Source organism: Chelonia mydas, chromosome 9 (genome assembly GCF_015237465.2).
Source record: "Chelonia mydas isolate rCheMyd1 chromosome 9, rCheMyd1.pri.v2, whole genome shotgun sequence".
In the NCBI taxonomy this organism is placed as follows: domain Eukaryota; kingdom Metazoa; phylum Chordata; order Testudines; family Cheloniidae; genus Chelonia; species Chelonia mydas.
The window spans coordinates 55658238-55682725 of record NC_057855.1 but is presented as its reverse complement, the minus strand read 5'-3'; the positions used below and the strand labels follow the sequence as shown (position 1 = coordinate 55682725).

The 24488-nt window shown below is 46.0% G+C and overlaps 2 protein-coding genes across 8 annotated transcripts in view; one reads left to right on the top strand and one right to left on the bottom strand.

Annotated features, from left to right (window-relative positions):
• The window catches only part of ERFE (erythroferrone), a 37754-nt gene extending 16236 nt beyond the window's left edge, over nucleotides 1-21518 (top strand). Inside the window, exons 6-9 of one of the 3 annotated variants that reach the window (XR_005226941.2) lie at nucleotides 797-887; nucleotides 4258-4333; nucleotides 4680-4886; nucleotides 6316-7310. Coding sequence is in view for 2 of the 3 variants with exons in the window: in XM_007067363.4 (XP_007067425.1) it covers nucleotides 797-887; nucleotides 4258-4333; nucleotides 6316-6414 (266 nt within the window). In the remaining variant the exon portion in view is untranslated. Of the gene's footprint in view, nucleotides 1-796; nucleotides 888-4257; nucleotides 4334-4679; nucleotides 4887-6315; nucleotides 7311-18274; nucleotides 18375-21161 lie in introns of those variants that run through there. The other 2 variants (XM_007067363.4, XM_037909827.2) reach the window with 2 other exon arrangements.
• The window catches only part of LOC102932681 (ILK associated serine/threonine phosphatase), a 55284-nt gene continuing 40864 nt past the window's right edge, over nucleotides 10069-24488 (bottom strand). For 3 of the 5 annotated variants that reach the window (XM_043521904.1, XM_037909820.2, XM_043521903.1), the window contains 3 exons: nucleotides 16396-16515; nucleotides 10916-10997; nucleotides 10069-10375 (listed from right to left, as the gene is read on the bottom strand). In XM_043521904.1, coding sequence (XP_043377839.1) covers nucleotides 10235-10375; nucleotides 10916-10997; nucleotides 16396-16515 — 343 coding nt within the window. In that variant the 3' untranslated portion in view covers nucleotides 10069-10234. Of the gene's footprint in view, nucleotides 10376-10915; nucleotides 10998-16395; nucleotides 16537-24488 lie in introns of all 5 variants that reach the window. The other 2 variants (XM_037909821.2, XM_037909822.2) reach the window with 1 other exon arrangement.

The window sequence follows — 24488 nt, the reverse complement described above, 5'->3', positions numbered from 1 at the left end:
ACCACGATTGCCATAAGTTTTCAAAGATAATGGCCAATGGCTCTTCAGTCACAGCAGCCAATTCCCTCAGCACCCTCGGATGCATTGCATCCAGCCCCATGGACTTGCGTATGTCCAGCTTTTCTAAATAGTCCTTACCTTGTTCTTTCACCACTGAGGGCTGCTCACCTCCTCCCCATACTGTGTTGCCCAGTGCAGCAGTCTGGGGGCTGACCTTGTCTGTGAAGACCAAGGCAAAAAAAGCATTGAGTACTTCAGCTTTTTCCACATCATCTGTCAATGGGTTGCCTCCCCCATTCAGTAAGAATCCCATACTCTCCCTGACCTTCTTGTTGCTATCATACCTGTAGAAACCCTTCTTGTTACTCCACATACCTTGCTGCAACTCCAATTGTGCTTTGGCCTTCCTGATTACACCCCTGCATGCTTGAGCAATATTCTTATACTCCAACCTAGTCATCCTCCAGGACTCTTTGGGACAGAAACCTAGCTGGCATAAATAAGTATAGCTCCATTGAAGTTACTGTGCCAGATCCTCTGCTGGTGTAAATCAGCATAGTTCCATTGGAGTCAACATAGAGCGGGTGTGACTTGGTGTACTTCCACTGACAACCATACAGCTACACTAAATTCCACCAGCTGAGGCCCAAAACCAGCTATTTGACCAGAGCATTCTGGCTGGCCAGCTGTGTGGGCATGTCTGGCTTCCCTTGGGGGCTGAGGCCTAAGGCTGCCAGTTCTGTTCAGAAGGGGAGAACATCTCGTCCCTGTCTCATTAGCTCTTCTGTGTTTATAGTTCATGGAGAACAACAGAAGAAAGGGCAACAGCGTGCGAGAGATCGCCTGCGGGTACTGATCTGCGTCCAGTCTCTGTGTCAACACAACATGTGAGTGTGCCTGGTAGAGGCATGCCCTCCCTGCTAGCACAGCCAGACAGTTTTTACATTTAAAAGAAGTTTTTCTCTATCTTAGTCCAGAAAGTGAGTGCACAAAAAGGAGGGGCCTACAGTGCATAGGGCACACAGATCATGGCACCACTGTGGCTGTTGGGAGCTGGTGGAGGATTCCCTATGTAGGGGAAATCCCAGGTTGGCCTGGAGCCTCTGTAGCTGCTTCCACACTATCCCTCAGAGTAGGGGATCTGGCTGGGAGAGAGAGAGATCCTGTCTGGGGTATCCCTGCACCCTGGTGATTCCTAGCAGCCTGAACAGCCTCTGGGGGCCATTGACAGCTGGGTTTAAACTAGAGCAGCCTTAAGGCTGATCTAACTTAAGACTAGCAATTGGTTTGGCCCCCAGATCAGGTGACATAATGTCACCTTTGTGTGTTCTTTATGTGCCCCAGTCCTGAACTGCACCGAGCACTGTTCTGGACTGGGGCTTGTAACTGGATCTAATAGTATCATCACAGCTACCACTTGTCAAAAAAATGTCAGTGGAACAGTTTCCCACCAAAAAAGTACAGTTTCATCAAAATCCAAATGTTTCACAGAAATGTCAATTTCAATGACATGCTTGAAGCAAAAAAGTTGAAATCACTCTTCAATTTTCTCGTTTCATTTTGAGAGTGTCAAAATGGGGTTTATTATGAGTTTGATTCATTTTGTTTTGATTTTTAACGGATATCATATGTTCATTTGCATATATTTAATATTTTAATATATAAATGTCAAAGCAAAGTGAATTAACATTCTCAAAATGAAATGTTTCAATAGTTATGAATGGAAATTGTTTTTGAAATTTTCATTCCACAGGACATTTTGAAATTTCAGCATTTTGTTCTATTTCGGAATGAATGTTTTTTTTTTTTAAAAATCAGAATTGTCTGTGGAATGGAAATGCCAGTTTCAGCCAGCTCTAACCACAACCATGCTCTATGGGCCAAATTAATAGCGGAGTCTGTGGGCTTGTCTACATGGGGACTGTTAGGAAGGTTAATCTGAATTAACTGTACTCCACCTCCCTGCGAGGCAGTAGCTATGTCAATAGGAGAATTCTCTCATTGACCTAGCACTGTATACACCAGGAGTTAGATTAGTTTAACTGGACTGCTCAGGGGATTTTTTTCACACTCCCAAGCGACTTAATGTATGTCTACACTACCCATGTTACAGCACTTTATTGCCGGGGGAGCGCTCTCACGATGATAAAAACAAAACCACCCTGAACGAGCGGTGGTAGCTTTATTGCTGGGAGCACAACTCCCGGTGATAAAGCGCTGTCTATACTGGTGCTTTTCAGCGCTAAAACTTTTGTTGCTCAGAGGTGTTTTTTCACACCCCTGAACAACAAACGTTTTAGCGCTAAAAGTGGCAGTGTAGACACAGCCTTAGTTATACTGACCTAAGTTCCTAGTGTAGACTGGGCCTTAGATTCACTCTGACTTACATGCATCTTACCAATGTGCAACTTTGACCACATCTGACTTTGGTTCCTGGATGCATAGTTTATAGTGGGCCCTATGTGTCTGGTAGTCAACATGGGAGTGATGAAGTATCATCACTATAGCTTTGTGACAAAGAGCAAAAATATTTCCACAGTGCACGCACTCTGTGTCTGGTACTGCTCACAAAACAGTGCAACAAACCAAGGAAAACCATAGTCCTGCAGAGTTGTGCCATGTAGTTATTTGGGAATGTTGTCAACCCCTCCTGGCTAATGTCAGCTGATCACAGAGCTGGTCCATGCATGGGACCAAATTAAATTCAATATGCTGGGCTCAGCTAGAACTCTGGGTTGTTTTCCAGAAAAAGTGCAAAGCCCCAAATCTCTCACCTCTGTATAAACAAATCTCACCTCCACAAGGTGCACTGTAAAGGAGGCCAATTTTAGCAAGGATTGTGCCAGAAGAGGCTTGTGCATCTGTCATTACCATCAGAGGCATATACATATAGAACCCATGCATCTAGCTGGGCTAGTAGTGTGCATGTGGGCTAAGATTTTCAAAGCTCCCTAGGGGATTTGAATGTCCAAATCCCATTAGGTTGGAAAAACCTCATGCATTCTATATATATATATAGCTCCCCGTGTTACACATGTATCCCAAATGTCCTTGCCTGCATAACTCCTACTAAAATGGGATTTTAATTATATGTAACTTTGTTAGTTAGAAAATAGAATATTTACAGTGTTCTGGAGGGACACCGTCTCAGTCAGAAAGGTAGGTCAGGTTGCATGCCCCTTCCATCACTGGCCCCCTGCTGACACTGTCAGCATGAATGCTAACTTTAATGGCTGGCTTGTGCTGGCCACTAAGAAATCATAGATTAGGGTTGGAAGGGACCTCAGGAGGTCATCTAGTCCAACCCCCTGCTCAAAGCAGGGCCAACCTCAACTAAATCATCCCAACTCATATGACTCATTTCATATGAGTGATCCCATTGCCATCAGATTGTAATGGCTTCCAGCCACAACCAGGGTAGGTTAGATGGCCATACATGGGGTCAGGAAGGAATTTTCCACCAGGTCAGATTAACAGTGAGTTGGGGCTTTTTCACCTTCCTCTGCAGCATGTGGCAGGTCACTGTCCAGGATTATATGGAGCTATCTCACAATCATTTCCCTGCCATTGCAGGGGCCGCAGGCGCTGGTGCACTTTGGGCCTGCCTAGTCTATTCCTGTGGCATATCTCAAGTCTCTTGTAATACTTTTTTCTAATGTCTGTTGTTGGTTTGAGTGTGTGGATGCTGGGGGGAGGGGGTGGTGGAGGGGACCAGTAATATAGAGGTCAGAGGGGGTGATCTGCTGGTCCCTTACGGCCAGAACTCTGTGACCTTCTGTGAGCCAATGTCCTAGTTGGGAAAAGCACTCTATCCCTATAGGTGTGCTAGCTAGCCCCTTAGTTCGCATAATAAATTGATGGATGGGATGAACCCTCCAGAACATAGCTGAGATAAATATATCAGCATGGGGGCATGAGAAGGCCTACTGAGCCTCTGACCATGCTGCACCTACTCTATGGCAAGAGGCTGTCAAGCGCCCGAGTCTGTTCTTGAGGACTACACTTGGTTTGGTTTTTAAAACAAAATTTAGAATGAAATGTAAATAATGACACAGAGGGTGATGAGCAACTTTGCAGAGAGGAGACAAGTTTGCCAGGTCATTGTGCAGTCCTCCCCATCTCTTTAATGTCTGGAACTGAGGATGCGGGAGGCAATCACTCTCTATTACTCTAGATAACTGGCTAGTAGGTGAATTCTGGTGGTACATGGATCGCGCAGGTCACCTCAGTGCTGATATTGCTGTTTCTTGTCTTCAGTTCTCTGGAGACGGTGGCTGGTTTGGACAGCAGTGAACTTTTCACCATCTCAGTCAGTGGAGTCCTGTACTTACAGGTAAACATGGGCAAACTAATGAGGCAAAGGGGTGTTCCTATGGGCAGACCCACCTTGTGCAGTATGCTATTGACATGAGAATGCAGCATAACTGGGCAGCTAACTTTTCACAGTAACTCTACCCATGGAGGGCCAGGCAGCTTTGTACAGCCCATGCTGAAGTCCATGCTATTTTCAGCATGCTAGCTAGCTCAAAGCAAGCAGGAGTATACCTACCCCCTCTGTAATCACACCTCCGACTGCGTTGCAGACATGCCCTAATTGAGCACATCCATTCCCAAGTGCAGCAGAAAGCCACTGTGGTTTACAAGCTCTTCAATGCAGATGGCCGTGTCCTTTTCTACAGAAAGCGACCTGTGTTGTGGGTGCTACTGGAACCAACCTGTGAAGATGACAGTCACATGCTTCTGCCAGCTGTGCTGGCTTTCCTCTGCGGCTGGGCAGGAAGCTCATTCCTCAGTCTGACTCTACATCATTTTTCAAAACCAGCGTCAATAATATTGGCATGATCAGCCTTCCATCTCTCTGGGGGCTGAGACCCAGAACCTCAAAGGTATCTGATTTAAACAGGATAAAGCACCTAAATATCTTTGAGGATGTAGACCTGAGTCCCTCCAGTGACCTGCCGCAGTACTGCAGAGTTTGGTCTTTAGGGTGTCCTTGCCTACAGTTAGTAGCTTATATCCATAGAACCAGCCAACTAGTCTGGTACTATATACCATAGCCCTGATTCCCCGCTGCCTGGCAGCTTGTGTAGTCATTACCACCTGTATAAAGTGCATGTAAAATGCTACTATTTTGATTGGGTAAATGCCTACATGAGGTGCAGGACAATGGGGAAGCCAGCTGCCTAACGCACCTAAAGGAATAATGCACCATAGCACTGATAGACCAACTCCCACCATTGACAGACACCCATTACTAAAGGGTAGAGCTTTTGCACTGCACTGTTTTAGTGTTTCCTGATAGTGATACAGATCGGTCACATTCAGATGTTTGGTCTCAGCCCAAAGGGTTTGGTTTTGAAAAGGAGGGGATAGTTTAGCAAAACAGCAAAAGTAAGTTTCAACATTTCAGTGGGGCTACTCATCTGTTTTGACAGCAGGCTTCAGTGCATGCTCAAGTGGGGCTGGAGAGTGTACAAAATACACAGGAGATGCAAAACAGCAGAGTCCTCATTATAACCTTAACTTTGGCATTTCCCACTTGGTAACATTCTGGTGGATAATTCAGAACCATCCTATTTCGGAGATTGGTTGAGCCCTGAACCAAACCAGCATGTGCTATTGGCTTGTAGCAGCCTGTCCTGGCTGCAGCGCTGTGCAGGATGAGCTTAGCAGCCCTGCTCACTTAGCCATGACATTCTCTAGGGCAGGGCCTACTCTGTCTGTGGTGGGGGAATTCTTCTTCCTCTTCCAGGCTTTTTACAATGCCCTTGATGCAGCTAGTATGATATATAGGGTATAAACACTGCACACTAAGTCCACGCTCTGACTCAGGTTTGAGCCCAAGCCCACACACAATCTGACCCAGGTTCTATGACCTTACTAGAGGGTGGGTCAGCCCAAGTCCCACTGTGTCTCAGCCCTGTAATTTTGTACTATAGATACAGGTCATGCCCCAGACCCAAGTCAGAAGGTCTGCATTTGCAGTATGGCTGTTAGCATAGCTATGAGTCCAGCACTTGTAAACTCAGGTTTATAATAGTATGTGAACACTCAAGCATGAACTTGGAAACACTGAGGCCACCTGTCTGGGTCACCCTGGAGTTAGCGGTGCAGCGTGACCATACTCAGAGGAGCTGGAACAAGGGACATGTTCTGCTTTAAGTGTAAAACGTGACAACTTTAAGCAGTGTATCACAACCTACATAATTAGTTATTGCTCTATAGATCTGCTGTATTTACATGACACACTCCTCTATGTGCTGGTTGTAGCAACCTGGGACTATTTTCACTGTCACTCTCATTTCTCCCTTTCAGGCTGGCCAGTATGCCTCAGTTTTTGTAGACAATGCCACTGGATCATCCCTCACTGTTCGAAGTGGCTCGGATTTCAGCGCTGTTCTTTTAGGGGTGTGAATGGTCTCAAACCACCTACCCCTACACGCTATAAGCTGAATTGGTCTCTTCGGCAAGAACCACCTTAATTCCCTCCCACCCAAGCATAGGGAGCAAAGCATAGTGAGGTCAGGAGCAGCAGTCTTTACAGATTCTGCTTGTGCTACAAAACCCAGCCACCAGACACCATACTTTGCACAAGATCTCAAGCATCCAAAGATGATGGACAGCCGGGAAGAAAATTGGAAGCATGAAAAAGGAAGGACTCACTAAATCCATCCCCCTTTAATTTAATGTAATTTAATCTATGGCCAGATTTTGAAGCTTATTTTACATGGACAAATTATAACATGGCTGACTTCTAAAGCCAGATCAACTTTTATAAAGAAACCCCTCCCCACCCCATCAAGCATGAATGCTTAGGAAAAGGTGATTTGAAGAAGCCTTCACCCATAGACTAGCTCTTTGGCAGTTTTTTTCTGTTCAGCTTTTCAGCAGGCCAAAGCCAGATTATGTATATAGCTCTAGCTTTCTTATAGCTTATCAGTTAAGGTTTGCTAGCAGCAGGCGCTGGTACTTGGAAGTTAATTTTCAATGCAGAGCAGTGTCCTGATAAGGCAGCAGACTAGTTAGAACGTGAATTGCTATCCAATGATTTTCCACTTCCTAAGAACAGTGTACTCACACTACCACCCCATTCTCTGCCCGTGGCAGAGAGCCCAGTCAATGGGTGGTGGAGATACGCACCGTTACGCCTGGCTTTGGTCCCGATAGGCAGTCTAACTCCGATTAACCCAGTGGGACTACATGCATAAATAAGGGCTGAAGGAATGGGCCCTAAATTAATAACAAAGGCAGGGAAAGAAAAAGATGCAGTCTCATTTCTTAGTACCATGTACTTAATTCCTGAGCTCCTGCCGAAACTTCAGTGAGATATCCTAGAAGTGCACTCAGCTCCACCTTCATGATAGCAGGACAAGGGGCTCAACTCTTTCTGAATTTTATTTTTGCTACCAAGAAAGCTTTTCCAGTCCTGCTGGAGGAACTGCTTTCACAGCAAACTCTTTCAGGAAACAAAGTTAACTCGGACTAGAGCATTTGCTGTGGGCAGCACTTTCACAAAATCTTTCAGGAAAAAGCTACATAAGCTGTCCTTTACATAAAATACTAGCACTCTCTACAAACCAGCTCTTATAATTCACTGGTTAGAAAACTATAAGTACCTCTCTACTGCAAAAGAAGACCAGCAGCATGGCTGCAGCTGGCCCAGGTGCTAAAAATTGCAGTGAAGACACACTGAGGTTCAGGCTGAGCATCAACATCTATGCAGCAATTTTTAGCCCCAGACAGCCCAAGTCAAGTGACCAGGGCTCTGAGTCTCAGTGCTGCGGGTGTTTCATTGCAGTGTAGCCATACCCTAACAGTTGTCTTAGAAAAGCTTTACAAGTCTGTCATTTGGGGCCCTGGTAACATACGAAGTAGGACATAAGCCCCAAGTTCAAAAATTAGGTGCAGCCAGTTCAGCTTTTTATGGTATGTAGCAACTTACACACCAAATTCCTGCAGTCTTTACTGTAGCTGAACTCCCACTGAAGTCGCAAAGAATTCAAGCCTGAAAGGCCTTCTCTTTGCTAGGAAAAGAAGTTGTGTTCTTACTACGTGGTAAAATCCTAGTGAACACAGACCATGTTGTAGCTTTCACACAAATCAGCAGACCAAGGCAAACGTCAGCGTTTCTCATGGCAGGTCAAGGTAAGATCAGAGGGACACTCCCAAGGTTTACTATTTCACACAAGTTAACTGCCTTGTCTTCATTAGGATTTTACTACATTAGTTAACACAAGGGAAAAATACCGCTTTTCTTGTAATGAAGAGGCATCCAAAAAGGACAGCAGGTGTTTACTCTTAGGCATTGATCCTGCAAGGTGAGCAGTCCCCTGGGAAGTCTGTGGGAGTAGGGGACATGGTGCAACTTGCAGAGCCAATCTGCTAGCAAGCATGACAAACAGCTGAAGAACCAGAACAGTCCCTTAATTGCTTAAATCTATTTGTGTCCTTAAAATAAACCCAGCCTATTGCTATTTAGTGAAGGAAGAGAAAACTCAGCATGCCCTCTGAGGGGTAACACTGCACAGCAGCAGAATGTTCAAAATGGACTTCTGTTCAGGATGTCATCATAATGGGTTGCTATTCTTCACAGCAAAACACTAAAGCAAGTGTTGAAACATTAAATAAAAAGTGTAGACGAAGACAGCTAAACTGTCTTGGGTGTTCTCTCAGTAAATTGCTCACCGAGGCCACCCTACTCTGGGAACGTCAGCAGGCCTCCCATCTTTGACTACAATAAAGCTAAGGTTAGCCTTGATCCTCCAAAAGCAGATTGCAATTTGTCTCCAAGCTACAGCTATTGCAAAACTCCTACTTTCCAGGTTAAAGAGCCCTGTATGGTTTTTTCTCTCCCTGCAGTATAGATAAATGTATGGTATAAAGCATTTTATGGAAATATTTATTGGATGGTATTGTAATATGGAATATACTTATGCAACTGGCTTGAGTTGTGCTAAGAGATGCCCCATCCACTCCTGTCTGATGGCAGTCACACTCCTAGCTGGCATTACATTACAGGCATCTCTCACCTGCCACAACCCCACTTATTTTGATAAGCTGAGACAAATGGGGGACGGGGAAAGGAGGAGTAGGAGCAGGCTCAGTTTTTGTTCTGAGGACTGTTACCAGTGACGTTATTTTTCCTCTCATTTGTGACTTTCTTCCCCCTCCCCCCCCCCGACATTAATTTCAAAGCCCCTAAATAATTTCATCCTCTGTCTGTTCATGTCACTACACAATTACCAGAAGCAAGCCTAAACCTGCTCTTTAGTTTCTGAGAGTAGATTTGCTAGCACCCAGGATTTCTCTTCATTTCTTTAAAAGAGTAAATGGCTTTTGAGGAAGTGCCTCCACTGTTTTTGCTCTATTTCACACCAGACCTGGGCTTGACAAACATTTTGTACAAAGGCTGAATTTCAGAATTGTAGCCCAGATGCATCCGTCAACCTTCTTCTTTATATTACATAACCATGCTTAATAACACAGATACCATTCTCAGCTAGTCTAAATACAATGAAGTCACTGCTCCAGAGTGGTAGACTAGCCCTTTGTGAATGGGTAAGTGGAAACTGATGCAATTTAATCCTTGCTTCTGCAGGTAGAGTAAAAGCTACTCAGAATCACCATTTTATAGGGGAATGGGTGAAAAGGGGGGCATGAGAATATGACTGTAGTTTTCAAACTGAGTTATTCAACATCAGCAGCTACTTCATGGTTTTTATCCAGTTTTGATCTTGCCTTTGGCTGCAATTACTGTTAAAAGCCTCAAGACAATTGTTCTTTTCCCTACAGATTTTGTCCATTTCTATTTGGCAGTCTCCTCCCACTCCTCCCCTCACAGCTGTGTTTAACTGGCTCAAAATTACAATAATAAAAAGGCATGTTCTTGCAAATACAGTTCCAATACCTATGGTAAAGAATTGTGATTTGCTTAGACTTTCATTAGGCAGTTGAAACTGAATGATGAATTTCCACATGAAGCCCCAACTGTAGTAGCAGGAAATGCAATCTGTCCTGTACAGAAATTAATTTATAAAATATGACAAACAAAAAAATGAACTAAAACAATTAGAAAAAGAAGTTTATTTACAATGAAGAGCATCCAGGGAGGAGACCCATGCCCCCCCCCCCCCAGATTCTCTCTCTCTCTCTCTCACACACTCACACACAAACTTTGTTGTTGCATTTAAATCCATCACATGCAGCTTGGGACTGCATCCCTGCATGTTTTTCTTCAGTGCTCGATCCGGACCACCACTACAGTGACATTATCCGCAGAACCTCGCTGCACTGCTTTGTTGGCCAGCCTGTTACAGGCTGCTTCATATCGAGCATCAGCTGCTAATTTCCCTTCTCGTGTTTGGATATTCTTGTCCTGTTGAAACAGGAAGTTGACCATACTACTCACACAAACCTGTTCTGCTGAGCATAAACATTTCACACTGCTCTGCATTCATGCGGACTACAGTTTTATGCTGCATAATCCAATCACAACTTCACATGGGCAACACTAAACAGCCTCCTGTTCTTCAGGATTCTGTTTCTTCCAGCTCTAGGAAAAAGCCCAGATTGCTCATACATGGAATTTAATAATGTGCAAGGAAAGCTCTCTCATACTGGCTAAGGAGCAACTCTCCTTCATACTGGGGCTGGGAGACAATAAAATGGTGATGGTCCCATGAAGCACAGATGGGTTAAACAGGACAAATAATGGCAATAAGCAATCATTTGAGAATGGGGCAATCCTACAGTATTTTAGAATAGCTCTCATCAATAACCTGCCAGAACATACTGGCTCCACCTAAAAGTGTATTTCTCTTCTATGCTCTCCTCTTCCCAGCATGCTAGTATTTCACACCTTCTGCACTGATGAAATTGCACATGCAAGTCCACCCTAGAGCTGCCTTCTCCTCACCTCCAGGCAGGACATGATGAAGTTCACAGCTTCTTCTGGTGAGAAGACCTTGAAGAGGCCATCACAGGCCAGCATAATGAACCTGAAAGAGAATCAACGCTAGGCAATACGTAGGGTCCTATCAAATTCGTGGCCATGAAATACGCATCAGGGACCATGAAATCTGGTCGTCCCCCCCGTGAAATCTGTTTTTGTGTGTGCTTTTACCTACACTATACGGATTTCACAGGGGAGACCAGTTTTTCTCTTATTAGGGGTCCTGACCCAAAAGGGAGTTGCCAGGGGGCCCCACAATATTGCCATCCTCACTTCTGCGTTGCCTTCAGAGCTGGGCGCCGCCCCAGCAGCAGTGCAGAAGTAAGGCTGGCAATACCATGCCATGACACCCTTAATTCTGCGTTACTACCTTCAGAGCTGGGTGGCCGAAGAGTGGCGGAGGCTGACGAGGGTCCAGCTTTGCAGGCAGCAGTGCAGAAGTAAGGGTGGAAATACCATACCGTGCCATCCTTACTTCTGCCCTGCTGGTGGTGGTGGTGGTGCTCCCTTCAGAGCTGGGCTCCCAGGCAGCAGCCACCGCTCTCCAGCTACACAGCTCTGAAGACAGCGCTGCCGCCAGCAGCAGCGCAGAAGTAAGGGTAGCAGTACTGCAACCCCCCACTACAACTCCTTTTTGGGTCAGGACTCCTACAATTATAATACCATGAAATTTCAGATTTAAATATCTGAAATCATGAAATTTATGATTTTTGAAATCCTATGACCGTGAAATTGACAAAAATGGACTGTGAATTTGGTAGAGCCCTAGCAATATGGGTAGGCCCTTCCACCCTCCAACTACAAAATCCCCAATTTATTTTACTAGATGCCCTCTGTTAGAATCATTGAGGAAGACTTTCCAAAATGGGTGATTGGAAACTGATGCAATTTAATCCTTGCTTCTGCAGGCAGAGTAAAAGTGACTCAGAATCACCACTTTATAGAGGAATGGGTGAAAAGGGGAGCATGAGAATACGACTGTAGTTTTCAAACTACAGCACTGCTATCAGCACTGCCCCCAGAGGGTATCCTCCTTACATATTGCCTACACACAAACTAGAGAACTTGCTAAAAGTGTAATAAAGATGGAGTAGCAGAGTTCCTATGTCAGGACATATGATGGGGCTCTACAAACAATGAATACAATGACTTGTTATGCAAAGTCACTGTGTGCTGCCCATATACAGTTATTTCTGTTCCTGCAGGAACTCACTCTTCCCTTGAAAGTTCTGTTCTTCCATCTCTCTCCCCTGAGGAGTGGATAAAAGCAAGGGAATATAAGGGGTATCAGCAGGGCTGGTGCCCCAGTACAACCACCAGGGCATCCCACATTACAGCACCTAGTGTCTCAAAGGCCCCACAAGCACCCTTAATTCAGGCATTTCCTAACTTGACTCTGATGTCTTTCCCCAGCCAGAATTAGTCCCCTTTCCCACACTGACTCATCAGGTATCTCCTCTGATTTCCTCTCCCGTCTCCACACCACAGTTTCCCAGTCACTCCCCTCTCCTTGTTCCATTCTACTGCCCATCCCTTCCAGCTCAGGTCCCCTCTGCATTTAAATAAGGCACTTTCCTCCTCCATGCTGCCTGGAACTAGCAGGGGGGAGCACTGAGCACAAGAGTCCCCTGGTCTCCATTTTGGCTCCCAACTCTGACCCTGGCATGACCCCCAGCAGCAGAGTGAAAAGTGCAACGGAAGTCTGCTCTAGCCCCAGAATGGAGTATGCCTAGTGCAGACATAATCTTTGGAGATTTTAGCTGTGATGTTTTAGTAAATCTTTGCTGAGCATGTGTGAGCGATGATTTTTCAAAGACTTATATCATCTTGGCTGAATTTGAGCACAATTTCATAGGGATGGCAAAAAGTACATCCCCTCTACCAAATATCAAGTCACTGCTCCAGAGTATGGGCGTGCTAGCAGTTCAAGGGAATATCTGCCCGAATTTTTGACATAAGCAAAAAATAATGTATTTTTCTCTAGCCTCATTCTGTTATGTCTGAAATGTTCAAGAAGGAGTGCTAGGAAGAGAGAGCCTCCACCTAACGAAGAGAGGGAAGAGCATCTTCACAAGCAGGCTGGCGAACCTAGTGAGGAGGGCTTTAAACTAGGTTCACCAGGGGAAGGAGACCAAAGCCCTGAGGTAAGTGGGATACCAGGAGGAAGCACGAGCAGGAGAGCGCAAGAGGGGAGGACTCCTGCCTCATACTGAGAAAGCAGGATGATCAGTGAGTTATCTTAAGTGCCTATACACAAATGCAAGAAGCCTGGGAAATGAGCAGGGAGAACTGGAAGTCCTGGCATGGTCAAGGAATTATGATTTGACTGGAATCACAGAGACTTGGTGGGATAACTCACATGACTGGAGTACTGTCATGGATGGATATAAACTGTTCAGGAAGGACAGGCAGGCCAGAAAAGGTGGGGGAGTTGCATTGTATGTAAGAGAGCAGTATGACTGCTCAGAGCTCCAGTCTGAAACTGCAGAAAAACCTGAGAGTCTCTGGATTAAGTTTAGAAGTGGGAGTCTGCTATAGACCACCAGACCAGGGGGATGAGGTGGACGAGGCTTTCTTCAGGCAACTAACAGAAGTTACTAGAACACAGGCCCAGGTTCTCATGGGGGACTTCAGTCACCCTGGTATCTGCTGGGAGAGCAATACAGCCGTGCACAGACAATCCAGGAAGTTTTTGGAAAGTGTATGGGACAATTTCCTGGTGCAAGTACTGGAGGAACCAACTAGGGGCAGAGCTCTTCTTGACCTGCTGCTCACAAACTGGGACGAATTAGCAGGGGAAGCAGAAGTGGATGGGACCCTGGGAGGCAGTGACCATGATTTGGTCAAGTTCAGGATCCTGACAAAAGGAAGGAAGGAGAGCAGCAGAATACGGACCCTTGACTTCAGAAAAGCAGACTGACTCCCCCAGAGAACTGATGGGCAGGATCCCCTGGGAGAATAACATGAGGGTGAAAGGAGTCCAGGAGAGGTGGCTGTATTTTAAAGAATCCTTATTAAGGTTGCAGGAACAAACCATCCCAATGTGTAGAAAGAACAGTAAATATGGCAGGCGACCAGCCTGGCTTAACAGTGAAATCCTTGTTGATCTTAAAACACAAAAAAGAAGCTTACAAGAAGTGGAAGATTGGACAAATGATCAAGGAGGAGTATAAAAATATTGCTCAGGCATGCAGGAGTGAAATCAGGAAGGCCAAATCACACTTGGAGTTGCAGCTAGCAAGGGATTTAAGAGTAACAAGAAGGGTTTCTTCAGGTATGTTAGCAACAAGAAGGTGGTCAATGAAAGTGTGGGCCCCTTACTGAATGGGGGAAACAACCTAGTGACAGAGGATGTGGAAAAAGCTAATGTACTCAATGCTTTTTTTGCCTTTGTCTTCAAGAACAAGGTCAGCTCCCAGACTACTGCACTGGGCAGCACAGTATGGGGAGGAGGTGACCAACCCTCTGTGGAGAAAGAAGTGGTTCAGGACTATTTAGAAAAGCTGGATGAGCACAAGCCCATGGGGCCGGATGCACTGCATCCGAGGATGCTAAAGGAGCTGGCGAATGTGACTGAAGAGCCATTGGCCATTTTCTTTGAAAACTCATGGTGATCGGGGGAGGTCCCAGACGACTGGAAAAAGGCTAATGTAGTGCCCATCTTTAAAAAAGGGGAGGAAGAGGATCCGGGGAACTACAAGCCAGTCAGCCTCACCTCAGTCCCTGGAAAAATCATGGAGCAGGTCCTCAAGGAATCAATTCTGAAGCACTTAGAGGAGAGGAAAGTGATCAGGAACCGTCAGCATGGATTCACCAAGGGCAAGTCATGCCTGACTAAGCTAACTGCCTTTTATGAAAAGATAACTGGCTCTGTGGATGAGGGGAAAGCAGTGGACGTGTTATTCCTTGACTTAGCAAAGCTTTTGATACGGTCTCCCACAGTATTCTTGCCAGCAAGTTAAAGAAGTATGGGCTTGATGAATGGACTATAAGGTGGACAGAAAGCTGGCTAGATTGTCGGGCTCAACGGGTAGTGATCAATGGCTCCATGTCTAGTTGGCAGCCGGTATCAAGCGGAGTGCCCCAAGGGTCGGTCCTGGGGCCAGTTTTGTTCAATATCTTAATTAATGATCTGGAGGATGGCATGCATTGCACCCTCAGCAAGTTTGCAGATGACACTAAACTGGGAGGAGTGGTAGATACACTGGAGGGTAGGGATAGGATAGAGAGGGACCTAGACAAATTAGAGGATTGGGCCAACAAAAATCTGATGAGGGTCAACAAGGACAAGTGCAGAGTCCTGCACTTAGGATGGAAGAATCCTATGCATTGCTACAGACTAGGGACCGAGTGGCTAGGCAGCAGTTCTGTAGAAAAGGACCTAGGGGTTACGGTGGAGAAGAAGCTGAGTCAACAGTGTGCCCTTGTTGCCAAGGCGCTAATGGCATTTTGGGCTGTATAAGTAGGAGCATTGCCAGCACATTGAGAGACGTAATCATTCCCCTCTATTCGCCATTGGTAAGGCCTCATCTGGAGTACTGTTTTGGGCCCCACACTATAAGAAGGATGTGGAAAAATTGGAAAGAGTCCATCAAAAATGATTAGGGGGCTGGAGCACATGACTTATGGGAGGCTGAGGGAACTGGGATTATTTAGTCTGCAGAAGAGAAGAATGAGGGGGATTTGATAGCTGCTTTCAACTACCTGAAAGGGGTTTCCAGAAATGATGGATTTAGACTGTTCTGAGTGGTACCAGATAACAGAAGGAGGAGTAATGTTGCAGTGGGGGAGGTTTAGGTTGGATATTAGGAAAAACTTTTTCACTAGGAGGGTGAAGTACTGGAATGGGTTACCTAAGGTGGTGGTGGAATCTCCTTCTTAGAGGTTAAGGTAAGGCTTGACAAAGCCCTGGCTGGGATGATTTAGTTGGGGATTGGTCCTGGTTTGAGAAGGGGGTTGGACTAGATAACCTCCTGAGGGCCCTTCCAACCCTGATATTCTATGATTCCAAGATAGTTAAGCCTGAGGCATGCACCCAGCATTCAACATTTCAGTCCAAATGGTAAGAATTTACCAGCAAATTTACAAGCAAATGAAAACAGGGTCTTAAAAGCAGGAATTTTCAGGCAACCTTAATAATAGGAGGTATCAGCCCTGCCTATAATACCGCATTTGAATTACTGTAGATGGTAAGCTGTTTAGTGCAGGGGTTTAGTCCGTCTGTAGTTCTGTAATTGCTACATATGCTTACACAGCTCCACACATGATGAACCCTTCCAATTAACTCTCCATCAAAAAACAAAATGTAAGAAAAGAGCCATCACAGTGATGAGAATAAGGAGACTCTGGTGACCTGACTTGAGAAGATTCTGCATTATGAACTGCTAAACAGAAATGGCAATGAACACATACCTTGCTTTACCCTCTACTTGGACATGCTTTACCTGTCATTGTGTGTAAGTTGGCAGCGTTTGATATCCGGCACAGAAATGACACCACTGCGCTTGTACTGTCCATCCCCAATGGAGCGGGAAACCTCCAGCACACCCAGCACTCGCCCGTCTCTGAATGATGGAAAGGAAGCCCAGTTGGGACAAAATAATTCAGTAGGACATCAGCTTTCCCAACACTGCACACATCCCTTCCTTTCTTGCTGGAAGACTGACTGCACATTCTCAAGCAGATGCTTAGGGGGGAAATGCAGAGGAGCTATTCTTGATGGTCTACTCTTTAGACACTGTGGGTAAAACCCTGCCCTCACTTAAGTCAGGAGGAGTTTTGCCGTTGCCTAAAAATAGGTTGGATTTCATCCCATGTCTCCTATATCTTAAGTCATAGAATTCAGGGTGAGCAAACTCCGCACAGAAACTTCAACAATGACAGAAGATAGGGAGAGATTGAAAGAAACCATCAGTAGGATTAACCATTTTATTTTCTTTGGAGTTGTCCTAAACTGAGAGGCATTCAACCTAATAGGGCAGGAAAATATAATTCAAAAGCATAAGAACTGAGCACAGCATGTGTAACCAGGGCTTGTTGAAGTCAGTGTTAACAAAACCCCCACCTTGAGTTCAAAAAGGAGAGGCTACACATAGGAGATATTTTTGACAAAAGATAGTGAGCATCATAGTGCATTTAAGTACAGCAAAGAATGATACTCTGTCAACAACCATAAGGATTAAGAATGGACCACAAGCAATTTGCTAATGAAAGTGAGTTTCCGTTACAAACTCAGTAGAGGATTATAATTTTTTATGGAAAAACCATTGTACTGGGGGAGGCAAGAGTACAGAGTGGGATCATCATATGTAGTATTATACTAAGACAGAAAAAATGAAGCACCTGGACCTGGCTATTTTTTCACCAATTAACCTGCTCTTGACCTTGATAATGTGTCAAATTATTGACTTGTCTCTAATCTTCTGTTTTAGTTAAGAGTGGGAAAGTTGTGACATATTCCCTGTAGCTGGATGCCTCTGACCTCCTTGACACCTCACAGTCTGGGTTCTACTGTGGTTATGGCTCTGACCAATGATCTCCTCTTCTCAATCAGAGATAACTAGAGCTATCTGCTGCCTTTGATACCACTGATCATAAGATCTGGCTGACTCACCTGAAGATCAAAGGTGTAGATGGGGCTACTTTTTGGAGGCTTCATTCTTTTCCTCTCACAGAAAATACTGCTTTAAAAATATTAGTGCATCAGTAAGACAGTGGGGTGGACAAGCTTTCTAGTGCTGTTCTGTTGTTCCTCAGCCACTGGCCATCCTTGTTACTAAGCTGAGTCCTAAACAATGGATCCTAATCTAAATGGCTGTTTAGCTTTCAATTTTTGTTTACTGTTAATTGCTTCTGGTTATAAAAGAGGGCTCTACTTCCCCTGCTCTCATCCTCAGCCCCAATCCCTTCGGCCTGTTAAGAGGACAAGGAAAGAAAGCTAGTTTATTGGGATGGTGAAAATGAGCGTCCAGAGAGGAAAAATGGTTACCTACCTTTTGTAGCCGTTGTTCGAGATGTGTTGCTCATGTTCATTCCATTCTAGGTGTGTGCGCGCCCACGTGCACAGCTGTCAGACATTTTTGCCTAAGTGGTATCCGTAAGGCCAGCTGTGGTGCCCTCTGGAGTGCCACGCTCAAGTGCCAGTATATGAGGCTCTGCCGGCCCTACGCCCTCTCAGTTCCTTCTTGCTGGCAGCTCCAACAGAGGGACAGGAGAGCAGGTAGTGGAATGGACATAAGCAACACATGTTGAAGAACAACAGTTACAAAAAGTAGATAACCATTTTTTCCCTCTGAGTGCTTGCTCATTTCAATTCTATTCTAGGTGACTCACAAGCAGTATCCTTGGAGGTGGGCTCAGAGTTCACAGTTGCGTGGCTTATAGCACTGCTCTACCGAAGCCAACATCATCCCAGGCTTGCAGGGTAAGTGTGTAATGGGACATGAACAAGTGGATGGACGACCAGGCAGCAGCCCTGCAGATATCTTGGGATTGGCACCCGAGTCAGGGAGGCCTCCACCAAGGCTTATGCCCTGGTTGAGTGGGCAGTTATAATCGTCGGTGGGGGCACTTTCGCCTGTTCATAGCAAAAACGAATGCAGGTGGTGATCCATAATGAAATTCTCTGGGTGGACACAAGAAGGCCCTTCCATCCTGTCTGCCACCAAGACGAATATTTGCATTGACTTATGGAATGGATTAGTCCTTTCTGTGTAAACCAAGGGTTCTCAAACTGGGGGTTAGGACCCCTCAGGGGGTCACAAGGTTATTACATGGGGGGGGTTGTGAGCTGTCAGTCTCCACCCCAAACACCAGTTTGCCTCCACCATTTATAATGGTGTTAAATGTATAAAATGATTGATAAGGGGTGTCGCACTCAGAGGCTTGCTTTGTGAAAGGGGTCACCAGTACAAAAGTTTGAGAATCTCTGGTGTAAACATTTAGAGCCCCCCTGACATCCAGAGAGTATAATCTATGCTCATATGACATACACTTACCAGTCTTCTTTCCAAAACCTCATATGTCCTGGCTGGTGTGAAACTGTTAAACTACTTTGTGCGGGAAAGTTGGGTGTAGCTGCAGCGGAACCTTGTCCTTGTAGAACACCTTATAGGGCGGCTCCGAGGTAAGCACCCTAATCTCAGAGACCCTACAGGCTGATGTTATTGCCATGAGGAATGAGACCTTCCATGAAAGCAGAAGAAGGGAACAGGAAGGAAGCCAATGGCTCGAAAGGGGGGCCCTTGAGCCTTGACAGTATGAGATTCAGGTCCTGAGGAGGGACAGGATCATGGACCTGAGGATAGAGCCACTCCAGACCTTTTAGAAACTGGACCGTCATGTTGTGAGCAAAGACTGACCTGCCCCGGAATGGAGGGTGGAAGGCCAAAATAGAGGCTAAGTGGACCTTGATCGATGAAAGAGACAGGCCCTGTAGCTTGAGAGTAGAAGATAGTCCAGGATCGACTGCAGTGAGGCCTGTTTTGGCCGAAGACCTTGGTCCGAGGCCCAACACGTGAACTGTTTCCATTTGGCTAGTTAGGTAGCCCTGGTGGAGGGTTTCCTGCTCCCCAACAGTACCTGCTGGACTCGGTCCGAGCACTCCCGCTCCTCTGCATTCAACCATGCAGCAGCCAAGCCATAAGGTGCAGCGTGGCCAAGTTCAGGTGCAGAAGTCTGCTGTGGTTCTGGGACAGCAGGTCTAGCCAGAGTGGCAGCTGCAGCAGAGCAACCACCGAGATGTCCAGCACTGTGCTAAACCAGTACTGGCGAGGCCAAGCCCTCACCTTGTCCTGCTTGATCTTCATGAGGACTCTGTCAATTAAAGACACTGGTAAGAAGGCGTACATTAGGGCCCCCAATCACAGGAGCAAGAAGGCATCATACAGGGAGCCTCTGTCGATCCCCCAAATTAAGCAGAATACGTGGCACTTCCTGTTCTATCTGGACGTGAACAAGTCCACTCAGGGAGTTCCCCACCTCTGGAAGATCATGCTGACCACCTCCAGGTGGAGTGACCACTCGTGGAGAGATGAGAAGGTCCTGTTGAGGGGATCTGCCAACACGTTCCTGGCCCCGGGAGGTGCACTGTCGCAAGATGGATGGCATGCTACACACAGAAGTCCCACAGCCAGAGAACTTTTTGGCAAAGGGCTGACGACCTGGCTCCGCCTTGCTTGTTGATATAAAACATTGTGGCGGTGTTGTTCATCAGGATCTGGACTACCTTTCCCCTCAAATGAGGCAGGAAAGCCTGGCTGGCCAAGTGAATTGCTCTGAGCTTTCTGATGTTTATGTGGAGGGAGAGATCATCTTGTGACCAATGACCTTGCGTGCTGAGATCAGCCAGGTGGGCTCCCCACCCCAGGTCTAAGGCATCAGAAACCAGGGTCAGCGACGGGGACATAAATGGAACTCCCTCCAACACGAATCCAGGGCCCAACCACCATTCCAGGGATGACCATATGTGGTCTGCCACCCTGACCACGCGGTCTAGATTGTGCCTCTTGGGGATGCAGACTGATGCCAGCCATGCTTGCAGGGGTCTGAGATGGAGCTGGGCATGACGTACCACGTAGAGTACAGGCTGCCATGTGGCCTAACAACCTTAGGCACCTGTAAGCGGTGGTGAGCGGGTAGGCCCTCACATGCGAGATCAGGTCTGTCATGGCTCAGAAACGGGCCTCTGGGAGGAAGCCCCTTGCCCGCATGGAGTTGAGGACCGCCCCCACTATGAATTCTGTTTGTTGCGCCAGTATTAGGGTGGATTTCTTTTAGTTTATTAACAGGCCCAGATCATGACATGTGGAATGTACCTGATCTCGGCCCAAAGTCCAGAGTTTGGTCAAGAGATCAGAGGCCTAGCAATAGCTAAGAGAAAGCAGAATAACCAAAGATAACCTTGCTTTTGCTAAGATATGCCTGGTCAGCAAAACGCCAGATGTTGGGGGCAATAATTGTGTCTTATTCAAAGTTGCAAATAGAACAAAGGAGCCCTGTTTCTGTTGTGTTAGTTTCTTCTGTAAGGAGATGTTCTTCCCACACATCCAACCTTGAGTTTATGAAAGGTTCAAGCATGTCAGTATAAGATATGGCCTCCTCCCACCTCCCTTTCCCAGGGACCAATGCCTACCTTAAAACACAGATGAACAACTTAAAAGACAATCTTTATTGCCCTATACTTTCACTGTTTCTTTGCTTTTACCCCCAGATATGTATCTGTTGGACAATCAAAGGAGCTGCGTCATTCCTATGGACCCCAACTCAGAATTCATCATATATATTTTATACTAATACATTAATTAAAGTACTAATTAAATGTTAATTTGTGAACTTGAGACCATAGGCAAAGACATTATGTAACCTTTGACCATTGGCTACTGTGCTATCACGTCTTGCAGCTAAACCTATCTGAGGGTGTGGGACTGCCTACCCCGTTACTTTCCCCCGCCCATGGAAAATCCATATATTCCATTGCAATCAACTGATTGACAGTGTCTCTGAGCCTAACATATGAGGTGACACTCAGCCAGCGCTGTATGTAATAAACTCCTGTGCTTGACCTCTACACGGTGTGGATTTATGTCCTTCAGTTTGGGGGCTTGTCCGGGATACAGGCTTGTGAGCTGACTGAGGATCTGAGACCGAAATCCAAAAAAGGAGGTGAGTATGTTTACTTTACCACCTCATCAGGCCAGGGACAGAAGTCTCTCATCCCCTTTCAGACACATTTTGTTTCCACTTTTTTAAATTTAAGTGTGAAGGAACTGAGATACGTGTAGTCCAAGCAGAGGGGTTAAAGAAGGGTACCAGTTGGGAGGGGAGACGTGTGCAAGAAGGTCATGTACTGTTTATATTAAGCAGGTGTTACGGGGGACTTGGATAAACCACCAGCAAGCGACTGGCCATCAGTTAAGCCCAGGACTGGCTGGGTACGCAAGCGGTAGGCAGTGCAAACTGGTGGTCCCATTTCCTCATTGCAAGTAATATTGCAAGTCCCAGGGGAGTGCCCCCCCCCCCCGCATGTGACGTACATGCTTTCGAATAGCACAAAATCTCCAACCAATAAGGCCGGCAACTGTGTGTAACTTAAGACCGCGCGGTATTCAAAAAGGGGGGAGACGTCCTCAAACTGTCAAGCTATGGAGATTGAGACTGCAGTTTTTCAGGAAAAAAGGGGGAAACGTAAATCCCCATCAAGGCTGACAGGCTGTAGAGATTGAGACTACGGCATCTGGAAGGGGGGAAATGTAAGTTCCAAACAAGGTCAGCAGCCGGGGTGATAAAAACCCATGGCATCAAAAGGAGAGGCGATAATCAGCCCTTGAGAGTATTTGCAATATAAACATGTCAAAACTTGGCAGACAGCAGCTAAAAAAACAAACTACTTGGCAGCCGGACCACAGGCGGATCTGGTTACTTGGTGAAATAATCAGAAAAGTGACAAAACAGACAAGGCAGTAATAGTGTTATTGGATATACTCAACCTAAAAGAAAGAAAAAATGCAATTTTAAAATCTGAGAACCAAGCTCTGAAAGATAAGAGCTTATGCTTTAAAATATGTAATTGTCCGGAGATTGGAAAAGATCCCAGAGCAAACGAATTACATTCACCATGCCTGGGACACGCCTCCAGATTGGGAGGGGGAGAGCACACTCCCAGCATTTGTCAGCCAGCTGCACCACCGATTAACTATCTGTGGGAAAACTCAGCAGCACAAAGCAAAGGGGAGGAATCTGAACCCCCTCCATACATTTTTTCGTGTGAAAGGCCAAATTTAAGCACTCACAGAGATAATAAAGGAGCACCACAAGGATTAATTGCCAGAGGTGAGCAAGTACAGCGTATGGCTCTAATCAAAACACAATTAAGGAGGTTCAGAAATGTTAATGTGGAGGGTGAACCAGTAAGGGGACTCAGGACAGAAAACAACTGAAATCTATTGTCCCTTCACCCCCCAGGAAAAACAGGTGTTACTGTCTGATGTACCTGAACTCAGACGTGATAACAAGAATACTGAGTTCTGGGACAAGCTGGATGGCCTGGCTGAAATACATGGCCCCCATAGGAAGGACGTTCACATCCTGGTCAAGTGTAAATGCCCCAGGGATGTGTGGGACAACTTAGAAAATAAATGGAAGATGGGGCACTGGGCTGAAGATCATAACCCCAACCCTGCGGGAGGGGATCAGGCTGGAGAACCAGCAGGAATTCCAAACCCAGACAGTGTAACAGTGCATTTCTGAATCCTATCTGCTGCTCTAGAAGCCCAGACCACTAACAGGGGGGCTCTGCAATCAGTGGTTCGGCAGACTCCCCCTTCTGCTATGTCTTATGCTGAAAAGAAATTGAATGCATTCCGAGCTTATTCAGGTCTGGAGAATATAACATCCCGAGACCATGATGTATTCCTCCAAATCCTAAAGGAAGGGCTGTCTGCAGACCTGCAGTCCTGGCATTAGGCATCTCAGTGGGAGAGACCTACTCAGCAGTAATGAAATGGGCCACAGAAGTAGAAAACAGAAAAAAGAGGAAGGTAGTAGCAACCACCCCCTCTGAGGAAATTACAGCAGTTCACGCAATCAGAACCACTACCTGCTTCACGTGCAATAAGCCTGGACATCTGGCATGTGACTGTAAAAATAAAATCAAAACATGCAGCAATTGTAAAAGGAGCAGCCACATAAAGGAAGACTGCTTTCGCCCTGCGATGGGGGGTCTAAGGAGGGCCAGTGGCCAAACAAGCAGAATAAAACCGATACAACTAGTACCCAAGAACAAGAAAAAAGATAAACAAATCCAGGAGTTGCTCAAACTCCTGGCTAGCAAATAAGTATCAGCAGCCTCTGTGGCTGGAACCAAAGATGACCCCAGGATGTTTCTTAATGCACAAGTGGGGGGCTGACTGTGCAACATGTTAATAGACACAGGAGCCTTGGTATCGATAACCAGCCAAGATCTCCCCCACACCCATCGAACCATATGGATTGAAGGGGTGGAAGGGGGAAAAGATTAAAAGCAACCCTAAGCCACCCAGTAGAAATAGAATTTGAAGATATGGTCACAGTCAGTCAAATCTGGGTTTGCCCCGAGCAGGGAGACACAATTTGTGGCACAGATCTCCTTAAGGAGCTTGGGGGAGTAATCAACCCCAGAGCTAGCTGCATTAAATGGGCCAGAGGGTCCAAACAGGAGAGATCATCTCAAAATATAGCCATGATTGCCAGTAGTAAGGCAATAATACCGGGGGGGGGGGGGGGGGGGGGGGGAAGTCCAGTAGGAACACTGTGTTCCCTTTACCCTGAAGTGTGGGCAACAGATAAACAAGATTGTGGGCTAGTAAACATGAAGCCTATATCTGTAGAAGGACTAACTCATAAAGCCCACAGGCAGTACCCGATTAAACTAGAAGCCTTAGAGTCAGTTAAAATTATAGTCACTAATTTGGAATCTAAAGGAGTGATTAGAAAAACCACCTCCACAACTAACTCTCCAATTTGGCCCATCTGGAAGCCAGATGGGACCTGGAGGTTAACT